The sequence below is a fragment of the Anomaloglossus baeobatrachus genome, chromosome 11 (genome assembly GCF_048569485.1).
Source record: "Anomaloglossus baeobatrachus isolate aAnoBae1 chromosome 11, aAnoBae1.hap1, whole genome shotgun sequence".
NCBI classification, from domain to species: Eukaryota; Metazoa; Chordata; class Amphibia; order Anura; family Aromobatidae; genus Anomaloglossus; species Anomaloglossus baeobatrachus.
Window position 1 is genome coordinate 120792418 of NC_134363.1, and position 16647 is coordinate 120809064.

Consider the following 16647-nt stretch of genomic DNA (forward strand, 5'->3'; position numbering starts at 1 on the left):
ACATACATATATATACATACATATATATATATATATATACACATATATATATATATATATATATATATATACATATATACACACATATATATATATATATATATACACACACAAAGAATGTGCACAATCAGTGATCCCAAGGTGTGTTACAAAAAAAAAAAAAAAAATATAATATAATATAATATAATATAATAATATATATATATATATATATTATATATATATTATATTATATTATATTATTATTTATTTTTCCCCTCTTTGCGGCCATACACCCAGCCGAGTTTGAGAGCCCTGCTGTAGATGGATATAGCTTTCCCACTGGTTACTGACAGTTCTGAGCTGATGGCGCTGCTGGACATCTTCTGCTTTTGATTGGTGAGGACCATGATGTGTCTTTCAACTGCAGCACTAGGTTTCCTTGGCTGACCACACTAGTTATCCTCAACGTTGCCCATTTCTTGGTGCTTGTTTAAAAGAGCTTGAATAACACATCTTTATTCCTTATTCTGCTTTGAAATCTCTGCCTGGCAGACACCTTGCTGATGCAGTATAACTACCTTCGATCTTGCTATGCTCAATCTTACCATGGTGTAGGAGTTGTGACATAAAACGGTCTTCAACAACCTCACCTTCGTAGCAGTTTGTCTCTTACCCAGTTTTAAGCCTCCTACTTATTTAGGTTTCAGGTAATGTTCCAACATATAAAAATGATGATGACATGTTTGGTATACCGTATTTTTCGGACTATAAGACGCACCGGACTATAAGACGCACCCTGGAAAATGGGAAAATAAAACTTTAAGCAAAAAATGTGGTCATGACACACTTATGGGGCGAGGATCTGCTGCTGACACTGTTATGGGGGTAATGTCCCCAAATTCTCTACTAAGGTACCCCATCCTGGTAATGATCCTCCTGCCTTGTATATGATCCTGCTATAAACCGCCATCCTGCTCCTATACCAGCATCCTGATCATATTCCCCCATCCTGCTCATATACTCCCATCCTGCTCATATACCCCCCATCCATCCTGCTCATATTCCCCCATGCATCCTGTTCATATACTCCCATCCTGTTCATATACCCCCATCCTGTTCATATACCCCCATCCTGTTCATATACCCCCATCCTGTTCATATACCCCCATCCATCCTGTTCATATACCCCCATCCATCCTGTTCATATACCCCCATCCATCCTGTTCATATACCCCCATCCTGTTCATATACCCCCATCCTGCCTGCTCATATACTCCCATCCTGCCTGCTCATATACTCCCATCCTGTTCACATACCCCCCATCCTGCCTGCTCATATACTCCCATCCTGCTATATGCCCCCATCGTGCTCATATACCATCCTGGTATATGGCCTGTATCCTATAGCACAGAGAAAAAAATAAACGTTTATACTCACCTTTTCCTCACTCCCTCCAGCACCGATCAACTTCCTCTCTGCGCCACTGACCTGTGTGTGTGGAGCCGTTCCCCTGCTGCATCGCGATGTCTTCCTGTCTGTGCCGATCAGCTGACCAGCTCAGCACAGATCAGCTGACCGGCACAGACAGGAAGACATCGCGTGCTGCAGGGGGGCGGCTCCACACACGGGGACGGGTGAGTGCACTGATTCACTGCACCCCGCACTGATGATGACGCGCGGGGGCAGTGAATACAGCCGCACATGATCACTCCAGGCTGTAATTGCCAGGGGTGATCATGCGGCCGGCTCTTTGCTATGCGCGTGTCCCCGCTCGTCCTCCCGCCCACCTGTCAGCGCCGGCTTCAGCGCTGAGAGATGGGCGGGAGGATGGGCGTGTATATGTAATGATCGGGCCCACGTGGTCACGGCAGGCGCTGCTGCTGCCTGCTCGTGCCCCCGATGACCCGCAGCACCCTCATTCCCAGCCGCAGCCCTATAGTCAGACCATAAGACGCACCCCCAACTTTCCCCCAACATTTGGGGGAAAAAAAGTGCGTCTTATGGTCCGAAAAATACGGTAATTAGTTATCTTACACCTGACAAAATACTTGACATTGTACAAGTGTACCTAAAAGAATCAATGCTTTAAAGCTGCTTTGAAGGCAAAGGGCGGTCCCACCAAATATTAATAGGATTTATATTTTACTTTTGTTCACTCACATTGCATTTTGTTAATTCCCAAAAACTATTAAAACACTAACTTTGTAAGTATTCGTACTTTGCAAACGGTTTTGGGCAGATGTAAAAAAAAAGGCTGCAAAATACTGTATGTTGGAAGGAAAAAATGGAGGTGGAGGGCACAAATTCCTGGAAGGGGATCACACCCAGCACGAAGAAAAATTAGAGCAAGCAAAGGGAAAAGAAACTGACAAAAAAATGTGGATTACCATGAAAAATATCAAGGTTTATTTAACAAATATCAACTGGACAAAACAAGCAAGAAATAATAAAAACATTTAAAATCCAAAAAATTGGAAAGTGAGACCACCTAACATCATCAATGACCAAGAAAAAAACATGCCAAGAAGCTTACTGCAGAATGTATAGGACAAATGCACAAAGCAATTATACAGAGTAACACACAACAGGAAGCAAAAAAGGTCAAAAATGCATAATCACAGATAAAATGGTAGTATGGAACAGACAGACAAAACTAAACTGACATGAAGCCAGAGGGACGGGCTGCAGACAACAGAGCAAATAATATGCAGCTGCTATACATACCAGGTAAGGACAGTCACCTTTGTATATTGCAGATGTGATAAACAGGACATATATGTGCCAAAAGTTGTAAAACAGTAGGCCCCTTAGAGTCACCAAAACCCCCAATCAATAAATAAAAGCAAAACTAGATTTAGCCAAGATATAGGGTCCGTGGACACATACCGGTAATGGAGGAGACTGGGAGTAGTAGTGAGAGCAGCCAGGCAGAGAAACGCTCAACGCACGTTTCGCTGCATTCACTACTACTTCTAGTCTCCTCGAATATTGGTATGTGTTAGGTGCATTGCTGGAGACATGCCCAGGTACACAACCTCATTTATGGGACCTTTTATATCTTGGTAGACTGGGCACCTTTTTCTAGCATTAAATAATACCTTATGGGGTGATATTTAGGGTCTTTGTCCCAAAAAACACAACTTTTTTGTAGTCATTTAACACTTCATGTTTGGGCAATTATGTTTTGACACCTTAACCCAGGGGCCTCAAACACACGGCCCGCGGCCTCAGGGTAATTCGTGCGGCCCACAGGCCCGTGCCCCTGTTCACTATCGCGGCAGGTGCAGGGGCCGCAGCCACTGTCTGCACTTCATGTCAGATGAATGTGTTGCCAGCGCTGCACTCTCGCGCCGGCAATACAATCATCTCACATAAATCACTGACAGTGACACTGCACCTGCCGCGATAGTGAACAGGGGCCGCACGAAGCAGAGATGAGGCAGCGGAGGGAGCGCGGGACAAGTGACAAGAATGGTGGTGGTGTGTGTGTTAGACGTTAACCCCTTAGCGACCTATGACGTACTGGGTACGTTATGGCTCCCTGGTACTTAAGGACCCATGACGGGGACCTCAGGAGGGGTGGTGTCTCTTCCCCGGACCTACGGAGGTTGTGATTGGCTGATGAACGCCGCTCAGCCAAATCACAGCCACTAATGTTTCAGCCATTGAAAAGTCGCTGAAACATTGAAATCCAGCCATGGTCAGCGTAGCCCTGATCATTGGCTGGAGCTGGGTGGCCTGTGTTTCACCCGCCCCCAGCTCTGATTGGAGAGACTGTGGATCTGGGGCCGCAGACCACTCCCCTCAGCTTCATTCCTGCGTCTGTGGAGGGTGAGGAGAGCTGCTGACCCATTACTACAGGATTGGGACAAAGTGCGCACATTACTATGGATAAGGCTGGGGACATTACTATAGGATTGGGATATTACAAGGATGGGCACAACACTATTGGATGGGGACATTATTACTATAGTATTGGGACATTACTATAGGATAGGGACTAGGATGGGCACAGTACTATAGGATGGGGACTAGGATGGGCACAGTACTATAGGATGGGGACATTACCACAGGATGGGGACAAGGTGGGCACATTACTGTAGGATAGGGACCTTACTACAAGGGGACAAGGATGGGACACATTACTATAGAAAAGGGATAATGCTGGGGACATTACTATAGGGTGGGGACAAGGTTGGCACATTACTAAAGGATGGGCACATTACTATAGAATGGGGACAGTACTATAGGATGGGGACATTGCTACAAGGGGACAAGGATGGGGAACATTACTATAACATGGGGACAAGGATGGACACATTACTACAAAATGGGGACAAGGATGGGGAACATTACTTTAGGATGGGGACTAGGATGGGCACATTACTGTGGGATGTGGCACAATACTACAAGGGGACAAGGATGTTACAACAATATGGGGAACATTATTAAAAGATGTTGGTCAAAATTTCTATATAGTGCTAATCGTAAGACTATTAGTTACAAGAAAGGAATAAAATATATATAAAAAAAATGTTTATATTTAAACAAAGAATATGCACGTTTGCTATAATGAAGTGAAAATGTTCAAAATCAGTGATCCCAAGGTGTGTAAAAAACAATATATTATATATGGTACCAATAAAAATGTCACTTTGTCCTGCAAAGAATGCAGCCCCCCAAATTATTTTTTTTCCTCTGTGCAGCCCATACACCCAGCCGAGTTTGAGACCCCTGCCTTAACCCCTTGTGCACCATAACTTATACTAGTTTATAATTGCAGCTAGTGCATTTACATCTTCCATTTCTATTTTCCCTCCTCACCATTGTCATTTTGTCATCCTGTTTTTATTGATTACATTAATAAAGATTTTGATACTTTTTGTACTATACACTCCCTTTTCTGCTATTTGTTTACGTTTCATACAGACTTTATATTGAACCCACGAGTCAGTAATTTCTTACTCTCGGTTCATTATTGCTTGTATGGTCAGGATGGTGCATATTTTTATATATTCTACATATATCCATATAATATTATATATTCATATCTATATATATAATTGCCTTATTCTGTCTGTCTGTCTGTCTTGCTCCAAAATTGTGTCACCGTGACAGTGTCGTTAGAGTGACAACTGTCGGATTGGCCGCTGGTCTCGGCCTGGCCCCGCCCCCCCACGGATTGGCCGCTTGCCTCGGCCTGGCCCCGCCCCCGCATGGATTAGCCGCTCGCCCCGGCCCTCCGCACGCATCACCCGCTCCAGCGTAAACCGGCTCCCGGTACACATGTGCAGGGAGCCGGCATACGCTGACACCTCGCCCGCTCGTCCCCGCCACACTCGGCCCCGCCCCCGGCGGACAAAACCTTGCGATGCTGGGATCGTGACGGAGCCGGTGTACGCTGGTAACCATGATACACATCGCGTAACTATAGGAAGCGCTTCCCTCAGTTACCCGATGTGTATCATGGTTACCAGCGTACACCGGCTCCCGGTACACATGTGCAGGGAACCGGCATACGCTGACGCCTCGCCCGCTCAGCCCCGCCCCCGGCACACGTTGCCACGCTCGGACCCGCCCCCGGCGGCCCCAGCATGGGGGATGGAGCACGATGGGGGGTGTGCAGCATGGAGGATGGAGCACGATGGGGGGTGTGCAGCATGGAGGATGGAGCACGATGGGGGGTGTGCAGCATGGGGGATGGAGCACGATAGGGGGTGCACAACATGGAGGTTGGAGCACGATGGGGGGTATGCAGCATGGAGGATGTAGCACAATGGGGGGTGCGCAGCATGGGGGATGGAACACGATGAGGGGGGCGCAGCATGGGGAATGGAACACGATGGGGATGCGCAGCATGGGGGAAGGAGCACGATGGGGGGTGCGCAGCATGGGGGATGGAACACGATGGGGATGCGCAGCATGGGGGAAGGAGCACGATGGGGGGTGCGCAGCATGGGGGATGGAACACGATGGGGGTGCACACCTCCCCCCAAAACACACACACACACACACACACACACACACCGCCACACGCGCACCGCACAACACACCACACACACTGGGAACCACAAACACCGCCCTACAAAGACACCCACACAGACAACGCCGCACACACACACACACACACAACACCCAACACACAAACACCGCGGCATACATAAATATACGCACATACCGCGCAACACACACACACACACACACACACACACACACTGCACAAAACATACCTCCCCCCAAAACACACACACGCACCCCACAGCCACACAAACCGCGCAACACACAGAACCACACACAAAACGCTACACACAGCGCTCCACAAACAACGCAACACACACAACACACAAACAACACTGCTCTCACCCCCCCACACCCAGAACATTTACAGCGCCCTACACAAACACTTGGTAACTACACACAACATTATAAAGAGAATTTTGTTTACTTACCGTAAATTCTTTATCTTATAGTTCCGACATGGGAGACCCAGACCATGGGTGTATAGCTTCTGCCTCCGGAGGACACACAAAGTACTACACTCAAACGTGTAGCTCCTCCCTCCGAGCATATACACCCCCTGGATGACAAATCCAACCAGTTTAGTGCAAAAGCTGAAGGAGGACATCCACCCACAAGTAAAGATATAGAGTAAACCCCGGAATAACCGGAACCTCTGTCTACAATAACAGCCGGTGAAAACACACGGAACAAGAAAACTGCCAACAGGCAACAGGGAGGGTGCTGGGTCTCCCATGTCGGAACTATAAGAAAAAGAATTTACGGTAAGTAAACAAAATTCTCTTTTTCTTCATCGTTCCTTATGGGAGACCCAGACCATGGGACGTCTCAAAGCAGTCCATGGGTGGGAAATAAACAGAAACTGAGAAGTAGGCAAAACCTAACTTCACAAATGGGCGACAGCCGCCTGAAGGATGCGTCTGCCCAAGCTCGCATCTGCTGAAGTATGAGCATGCACTTGGTAGTGCTTAGAAAAGGTATGCAGACTGGACCAAGTGGCAGCCTGACAGACCTGCTGAGCCGTAGCCTGGTGCCTGAAAGCCCAAGAGGCACCGACAGCTCTGGTCGAGTGCGCCTTAATCCCCGGCGGTGGAGGCACCTGAGAACATTGGTAGGCATCGGATATGGCCGACCTAATCCAACGAGCTAGGGTCGGTTTAGAAGCCGAGAGACCCTTGCGCTGACCCGTGGTTAGCACAAAAAGAGAGGTGCACCGCCTAAGAGCGGCGGTGCGTGACACATAGATCCGGAGCGCCCGCACCAAATCCAAAGTATGCAACGCTTTCTCAAAGCGATGCACAGGGGCCGGACAAAGGGAAGGCAATGAAATGTCCTGGTTAAGGTGGAAAGGAGACACCACCTTAGGGAGAAAGTCCGGAGTCGGACAGAGAACCACCTTGTCTTGGTGAAAAACCAAAAAGGGTGACTCCGAAGAGAGCACAGCCAAATCAGAGACTCTCCTAAGAGAAGTTATGGCCACCAGAAAGACCACTTTCTGTGAAAGTCGAAACAAAGGAACCTCCCTAAGAGGCTCAAAAGGGGGGTTTCTGTAAGGCCGTGAGGACCAGATTAAGGTCCCAGGGATCCAAAGGCCGCCGGTAAGGCGGAATGATGTGAGATGCGCCCTGCATGAAGGTGCGCACCTGAGCCAGTCGGGCGATACGCCGCTGGAACAACACTGACAGAGCCGAGACCTGTCCCTTGAGGGAATTGAGGGATAGTCCTAGCAGCAGACCGGACTGTAGAAAGGACAGGATGGTCGGCAAAGAAAACGGCCAAGGAGCATGGCCGGAAGAGCGACACCAGGACAGGAAAATTCTCCAAGTCCTGTGGTAAATCCTGGCCGAGGAAAACTTCCGAGCCTGAGTCATAGTGGAGATGACCTCGGAAGGAATGCCGGAAGCCGTCAAGATCCAGGACTCAAGAGCCACGCCGTCAATCTGAGAGCCGCAGAATTCTGGCGGAAAAACGGACCTTGAGAGAGAAGGTCTGGGCGGTCCGGGAGATGCCACGGCACCTCTACGGACAGACGGAGCAGGTCTGGGTACCAAGCTCGCCTGGGCCAGTCTGGAGCAATGATTATGACCCGACGGCCCTCCATTCTGATCCTGCGCAGGACTCTGGGCAAAACAGCTAGAGGGGGAAACACGTAGGCCAGACGGAACTGGGACCAATCCTGAACCAGCGCGTCCGCTGCCAAGGCCTGAGGATCGTGGGAGCGAGCCACGTAAACCGGGACCCTGTTGTTGTGCCGGGATGCCATTAGATCCACTTCCGGAGTGCCCCACTTGCGGCAGATTGACCGGAACACTGCCGGATGCAGGGCCCACTCGCCGCTGTCCATGGTTTGACGGCTGAGAATCTGCCTCCCAGTTTTCTACGCCTGGGATGTGGACTGCGGATATGGTGGACTTGGAGTCCTCCGTCCACTGAAGGATACGTTGGACTTCCAACATTGCCAGGCGGCTGCGTGTCCCGCCTTGGCGATTGATGTAGGCAACTGCTGTCGCGTTGTCTGACTGGACTCGAATGTGCTTGCCCGCCAACAGGTGGTGAAAGGCTACGAGAGCTAGGAGCACAGCTCTGATTTCCAGCACATTGATCGAGAGGGCTGATTCGGACGGAGTCCAAGTGCCCTGTGCTCGGTGGTGGAGAAATACTGCTCCCCAGCTGGAGAGACTGGCATCCGTGGTGAGGATCACCCAGGACGGAGACAGGAAGGAGCGTCCCTGAGACAGAGAGAGGGGCCGAAGCCACCACTGAAGAGAGCTCCTGGTCTGTGGCGACAGAGCCACTAGCCTGTGCAAGGAAGAGGTCCGCTTGTCCCAAAAGCGGAGAATGTCCAGCTGCAGAGGACGCAGATGGAACTGGGCAAAGGGAACCGCTTCCATTGACGCCACCATCTGACCCAGCACCTGCATGAGGTGCCTGATGGAATGACGGCGGGGCTTCAACAGAGAATGCACCGCCAGATGAAGGGACTGCTGTTTGACTAAGGGCAGCTTCACAAGTGCCGGCAGAGTCTCGAACTGCATCCCCAGGTACGTAAGTTTCTGGGTCGGGGACAGAGTGGACTTGGGCAGATTGACAAGCCACCCGAATTGAACAAGCGTGGCGAGAGTGAGTGAGACACTCCGCTGACAGTCTGCACTGGATCAAGCCTTGACTAGAAGGTCGTCCAGGTAAGGAATCACTGCCAACCCCTGGAGGTGCAGGACCGCAACCACTGCTGCCATGACCTTGGTGAATACACGAGGGGCCGTGGCTAACCCGAAGGGGAGAGCCACGAATTGGAAATGTTCCTCTCCGATTGCAAAACGTAGCCAACGCTGGTGTGAAACTGCAATTGGCACATGCAGATAGGCATCTCTGATGTCGATGGATGCTAGAAAATCTCCTTGGGTCATTGAGGCAATGACCGATCGCAGAGATTCCATGCGAAAGTGCCGCACCTGAACATGCTTGTTGAAAAGCTTGAGATCCAGGATGGGCCGGAAGGAACCGTCCTTCTTGGGGACTAGGAAGAGGTTTGAGTAGAAACCTCTGAACCGTTCCCGGGCGGGAACCGGTACAATTACTCCGTTGGCCTGCAAGGATGCCACGGCCTGAGAGAAGGCGGCGGCTTTGGAACAGGGGGGAGTGGACAGAAAAAATCTGTTTGGCGGGCTGGAAGAAAATTCTATCCTGTAGCCGTGGGAGATGATATCCCGCACCCACTGATCGGAGACGTGTTGAAACCACACGTCGCCAAAGTGGGAGAGCCTGCCACCGACCAAGGACGTTAGTGGCAGCGGCTCCTCCGTTCTTCTGAGGACGCGGCTTCGTGCGCCAGCTGGGTTTTCGATCCTTGGCTGAGTTAGTGGACGAGGCCGAGGGCTTAGAGGAACGAAAGGAACGAAACCTCGACTGGTTCCTGCCCTGGACAGGTTTCCTGGTTTTAGTTTGTGGCAAGGAAGTACTCTTCCCGCCAGTAGCTTCCTTAATAATTTCATCCAGTTGTTCACCGAACAGCTGGGACCCAGCAAAGGGGAGCCCAGCAAGGTACTTCTTGGAAGAAGAGTCTGCTTTCCAGTCACGAAGCCACAAGATCCTGCGGATCGCGAGGGAATTAGCGGAAGCCACCGCCGTGCGGTGAGAAGCCTCCAAAATGGCAGACACGGCATAGGATGAAAAGGCCGAAGCCTGGGAAGTTAAGGCAACCATTTCGGGCATAGAATCCCTGGCGAGGGAATGTATCTCCGCCAGAGAAGCAGAGACTGCCTTAAGAGCCCACACTGCTGCAAACGACGGGGAGAACGAGGCCCCTGCCGCCTCATATACAGATTTGGCCAGAAGGTCAACCTGGCGGTCAGTGGGATCCTTAAGTGAGGTGCCATCGGCCACAGATACAACTGTCCGGGCTGAGATTCTAGACACCGGAGGATCTACCTTTGGTGAATGAGCCCACTCCTTGACCACTTCTGGTGGAAAGGGAAAACGGTCATCAGAACTACGCTTTGAGAAGCGTTTGTCAGGACAGGCCCTGGGCTTGGTCACAGTGGCCTGAAAACTGGAGTGGTTAAAAAACATACTCCTTGCTCTCTTAGGTGAGGTAAACTGGTGTTGGCCAGAGAGGCTTGGTCCTCTGACACTGGTGGATTGAGGTCCAGTACGGAATTAATGGACGCAATCAAGTCACTAACATCCGCATCACCTTCAGATAGATCAATGGGGTACATAGAGGTAGCGTCCGAGCCCACAGTAAAGGCATCCTCCTCGCCCTGCAATTCAGCTCGTGAATCAGAGCCGTGGGACGAGGAAGGAGAAGAGTCCCAGCGTCTCCGTTGAGGAGGACGGGGTCCAGGAACAGATAAAAAATCCTCTGTGAGCTCTGCAGAGCGAGTCAGAGCAGCAGAGGCGCCCTGAGAAGGGGGCTGATGCATGGTCAGCAGAGTCCGGGACAGCTGTCCCATGGAGTCGGTAAAGGACTGGGAGATAGCTTTAGAAAACGAGGCTACCCAAGCCGGGGGTTCAGCCACCGGGGCCGGAGCAGCCGGAGGGACCCCTGGGGAGACTCCAGGCTGAGGCACCACCATGTTAGAGCAGGCATCACAATGTGGATATGTGCTCGGTTCAGGCAGAATGAGCTGACATGCAGTGCATATAGAGTAAAGCCTTGCTCCTAGTGAGAGACATGCTGCTGAGGTGGAGGCTCTGCAGTAAAGAATACACTCCTTCAGAATGACCCCCAGAGAGTGTATAATAAAGCCCACAACCAGAGGTTGTGGCTTACCAGACCGCTTTTTGTGTGCCCTCCGGATTCCACAGCTTGGACCCCCAGACAGATGCAGTAGCTGCAGCAGCCAGCGCCGATCAGTGTGTAAACGCTGATAAAATGGCGCCGGAGTGAGGAGGGGGGCGGGGTTTAGTCCAAGAGCGGGAACCGGAGGGCCAAAGAGAAATACAGGGGAGGGAAACATCTCCTCAGAGAGGAGTGTCCTCCCCTCTGCTGAACGGCCGGTGGGCGGCGCCGCACTGTTCCCCTGCATGACTGACATGCAGGGGCACTGAAAACGAAACTAGGCCGCATCTGAAGCCGGGGCCTAGATTTATCCATGCGGCCGACGAGCAGGCACCTTCGTCGCGGTTCTCAGGAAAAAACCAGAGAACCGGCCGGAAATCACAGCAAAGTGAAACAACACACTCTCCCCACAATAAATGTACAAGGGACCCCTCAATAACGTCTCAATACTTAGCTTATGAGACGCAGGGCCAAGTCCCTGAGGGGTGAGCGCTCCGTCCGGCAGGGTCCTGAAAGGGCTGCGGATGGAGACCGGTCTCCTGCAAAGCAGTGAGAACCGTGATGGCTCCCACTTCAAGCCAGAGCCCGAGGGATGGTGAAGGAGCGCGGCATGTGAAGGCTCCAGCCTTGTAAAATCAACCCTAACAGCACCGCCGACACAGTGGGGTGAGAAGGGACATGCCGGGAGTCCAGATTGGACCCGCTTTTCTTCCAAATCAAAAATCAGATGAGAATGCATGTGTGTGTGTGACCTCCTGAACACAAAGCATTGAACTGGTTGGATTTGTCATCCAGGGGGTGTATATGCTCGGAGGGAGGAGCTACACTTTTAAGTGTAGTACTTTGTGTGTCCTCCGGAGGCAGAAGCTATACACCCATGGTCTGGGTCTCCCATAAGGAATGATGAAGAAATATAAATATATATATATATATGTGTGTGTGTGTGTGTGTGTGTGTGTGTGTGTGTGTGTGTGTGTGTGTGTGTGTGTGTGTGTGTGTGTGTGTGTGTGTGTGTGTGTGTGTGTGTGTGTGTGTGTGTGTGTGTGTGTGTGTGTGTGTGTGTGTACACATGTGTGGAATGACAATAGGGGACCAGGATGGGACATTTAACACATTGTGGAACGAATCGTCTGCATTGCAATGATTTCCTATGGGAAATCTTGCTTTGCTGAACGAGTAATTTGGTTAACAAGCACAGTCCCAGAACGGATTGTTCTCATTAAGCAAGGTTCCACTGTATTGATAGTTAAGGGTCAGTAGAACAAGTAGAACTACAATGGAAAGTTGCCAGCTTACCCTAACTATACAGGTTAGCTGGCTGGTACTCTTGCTTTAGAATATGGTGCATTATATCTCCAGACTAACGAATCATCTAACCACAATTTTATTAACATAAACCATCCAAGGAATTAGAAGTGGCTTACTGTGAGCAATCACCAAATTCTTCTCATCCTCTTCACTGTCTGGTCCTGAACACCACTCGTCTCCGCTGTACGGCTGTTTACGCTCCAACACACAACGTCTTTTGCTGCGAGGGGGTAAATCTCCTGAAAAATACATGGCAGGTAAGAAGCCGAAACTACAAACACCAGTATTACCAGAATTATAGATCACAAAAATAAAAGACACATGCCTAGCAGGAAAAGACTAAAAATGACCAACCACCCGCAACCCCGACTCAACCAACCTCGACCCCAACCCACCCCGACCCCAACCCCAACCAACCCCGACCCCAACCCCAACCAACCCCGACCAACCCCGACCAACCCCAACCGACCCCAACCGACCCCAACCAACCCCGACCCCAACCGACCCCGACCCCGACCCCAACCAACCCCGACCCCAACCAACCCCGACCCCAACCAACCCCGACCCCAACCAACCCCGACCCCAACCAACCCCGACCCCAACCAACCCCGACCCCAACCAACCCCGACCCCAACCAACCCCGACCCCAACCAACCCCGACCCCAACCAACCCCGACCCCAACCAACCCCGACCCCAACCAACCCCGACCCCAACCAACCCCGACCCCAACCAACCCCGACCCCAACCAACCCCGACCCCAACCAACCCCGACCCTTGGTGTTTTTTTTTCCCTTTATATTTGGTTCTCTTTAACATACTTTTTATGGGTTGGGTGTACTAAAACAAAAATTAGTTTCTCTTTCTGGGGATGGATTGTTTTTGCTGCATAATGAAGATGACCAATATTGTTGGGATTTTTTTTCTACGTGGACTGTTGGGTCTGTTTGGAAAACGCTCATGTTAACAACCACAATGAGTCCCATTAGTCTGTGTGCTGTCTACAGGCGCTCCTTTGTGCGCACAGACAGCACATGCTCCAAAATGGTGGTTGATCTAAGCACAGCTGAGCAGATATACTAAAATCATAATGAGCGATTACTTTTTAAAATCATATTTCTTATGATTTATACCCTTATATCAACTGATCAGGCTAAATATTACTGCGGTTAATCAAGTTTCTAGCAATATATAAATTACTCATGTGAAATGGTTTTCTGTACATAATAAAGTGCATATCAATAAGGTCATATTATTACTAACATATCTATCTTAATGTGCTTTGGCACTCGGCCGTTTTATTTTGCGCTAAATGTAAGGTTACTGTATATATACATACATAATTCAATCAGGGGATGTTTTCCTCATACAGACCGGGGTGTGCATGGGTTCTGGACTTGGCCTTTGTCCCGTCCCAGCACCAATATCATAGTTACATAGGTTGAGAAAAAAAAACGCCTACGTCCATCTAGTTCAACATTTCTCCACCAATTATATAACATCAATATGTGATATGCTCTCTTTATTAGGTTCCTGTGCATGCATGGTAGCGATAGAGGGCTGAGGTGATGACTAGTGCATGGAGCAAGGAACAGACCAATATGGGTCCACGTTTCCCATGTATACATTTAAACCTGACCAAGTATGCTTATTCCGTGCCCCCTGACAAAGCCATCAATCACGAAACAGGGGAAAGAAGCTACAAAGCATTAATCTCCACTCCCAATGTGGGCAGCATTTTCAGAGACCAATTTTAGCCATATATGAGTGATAATTGATTCAGATTCTTCAGATTCTAAATCATAAGGCGCATATAAGAGCAACCCTCCCTAATGTGTCCCATGTACTCACTGCCATTTCTGCTACATGTAGCAATTATATATATATATATATATATATATATATATATATATATATATATATATATATATATATATATATTTTTTTTTTTTACAAACAGACACACACACACACACACACTAATAGGTGGAGTAGTCCTTTGTGGGGAGGTGTCCAATAGGTGGAGTAGTCCTTGAGGGGGAGGTGTCCAATAGGTGGAGTAGTCCTGGGGGGGAGGTGTGTGTATAGGTGCCCAATGCGTGCGGGGGGCGTAGCCGAGTGGGCACAGCGTGCAGGGGGCGTAGCCGAGCGGGCACAGCGTGCAGGGGTGCGTGGCCGAGCGGGCACAGCGTGCAGGGGTGCGTGGCCGAGCGGGCACAGCGTGCAGGGGTGCGTGGCCGAGCGGGCACAGCGTGCAGGGGGCGTGGCCGAGCGGGCACAGCGTGCAGGGGGCGTGGCCGAGCGGGCACAGCGTGCAGGGGTGCGTGGCCGAGCGGGCACAGCGTGCAGGGGTGCGTGGCCGAGCGGGCACAGCGTGCAGGGGTGCGTGGCCGAGCGGGCACAGCGTGCAGGGGTGCGTGGCCGAGCGGGCACAGCGTGCAGGGGGCGGGCACAGCGGTTTCCATAGTTACCCGATGTGTACCATGGTTACCAGCGTGCTCTGGCACACGTGTCGGGAGCCGGAGTAAGCTAGTAAGCATGGTACACATCAGGTAACTATTCAAAGCAACAGTGCTGGTTCATTTTTTGTTTGCTGGTCTCCTGCTGTGCAGCACGCATCGGCGTGTTTAACAGTGGGAGCCCAATGATCTGAATGGGCAGGGAGCCGGCATACGCTGGTAACCAAGGTACATAATTGGGTAATTAAGCAAAGTGGTTTTCATGGTTACCTGATGTGTACCATGGTTACCAGCGTACGCCACCTCCGGCACGATCCCAGCAACGCAAGGGTAGGTCTCGGCTGGGCTGCCGGTGTGGGCTCCCAGAGGGGTGCAGCATTCACCTGTGAGTCGGGGCTCCGTGTGCGTTCGGGAAATGCGTGCGGGGGGCGGGGCCAGGCCGAGCGGCCAATGCGACGGTTGTCACTGTAATGACGTCATTTTGGAGCAAGACAGACAGAATAAGAGATGGATAGATATATATATATATATATATATATATATATATATATATATATATAAAATCTCTGTCTCTCTCTCTCTCTCTCTATATATTATATATATATATATATTATATATATATATATATATATATATATATATATATATATATATATATATATATATATATATATATATATATATATATATATATATTATATATATATATATATACATACATACATACATATACATATATACACACACACACACACACACATATACATACATGCATACATACATATATACACATACAGACATACACATACATACATACATACATACAGGGCCAGAAATATTTGGACAGTGACACAAGTTGTTATTTTAGCTGTTTACAAAAACATGTTCAGAAATACAATTATATATATAATATGGGCTGAAAGTGCACACTCCCAGCTGCAATATGAGAGTTTTCACATCCATATCGGAGAAAGGGTTAGGAATCATAGCTCTGTAATGCATAGCCACCTCTTTTTCAAGGGACCAAAAGTAATTGGACAAGGGACTCTAAGGGCTGCAATTAACTCTGAAGGCGTCTCCCTCGTTAACCTGTAATCAATGAAGTAGTTAAAAGGTCTGGGGTTGATTACAGGTGTGTGGTTTTGCATTTGGAAGCTGTTGCTGTGACCAGACAACATGCGGTCTAAGGAACTCTCAATTGAGGTGAAGCAGAACATCCTGAGGCTGAAAAAAAAAAAGAAAAAATCCATGAGAGAGATAGCAGACATGCTTGGAGTAGCAAAATCAACAGTCGGGTACATTCTGAGAAAAAAGGAATTGACTGGTGAGCTTGGGAACTCAAAAAGGCCTGGGCGTCCACAGATGACAACAGTGGTGGATGATCGCCGCATACTTTCTTTGGTGAAGAAGAACCCGTTCACAACATCAACTGAGGTCCAGAACACTCTCAGTGAAGTAGGTGTATCTGTCTCTAAGTCAACAGTAAAGAGAAGACTCCATGAAAGTAAATACAAAGGGTTCACATCTAGATGCAAACCATTCATCAATTCCAAAAATAGACAGGCCAGAGTTAAATTTGCTGAAAAACACCTCATGAAGCC

The 16647-nt window shown here is 49.4% G+C and overlaps 1 protein-coding gene across 6 annotated transcripts in view; it reads right to left on the reverse strand.

Moving 5' to 3' along the window:
• Window positions 1-16647, reverse strand: part of BCL9L (BCL9 like) — an 88855-nt gene that overhangs the window by 20474 nt on the left and 51734 nt on the right. For 5 of the 6 annotated variants that reach the window (XM_075328407.1, XM_075328409.1, XM_075328406.1 and 2 more), the window contains exon 3: window positions 12706-12828. The exons of the other annotated variant lie outside the window; for it this stretch is intronic. In XM_075328407.1, the coding sequence (XP_075184522.1) occupies window positions 12706-12828 (123 nt within the window). The remainder of the gene's footprint in view (window positions 1-12705; window positions 12829-16647) is intronic. 6 annotated transcript variants of the gene reach the window in all.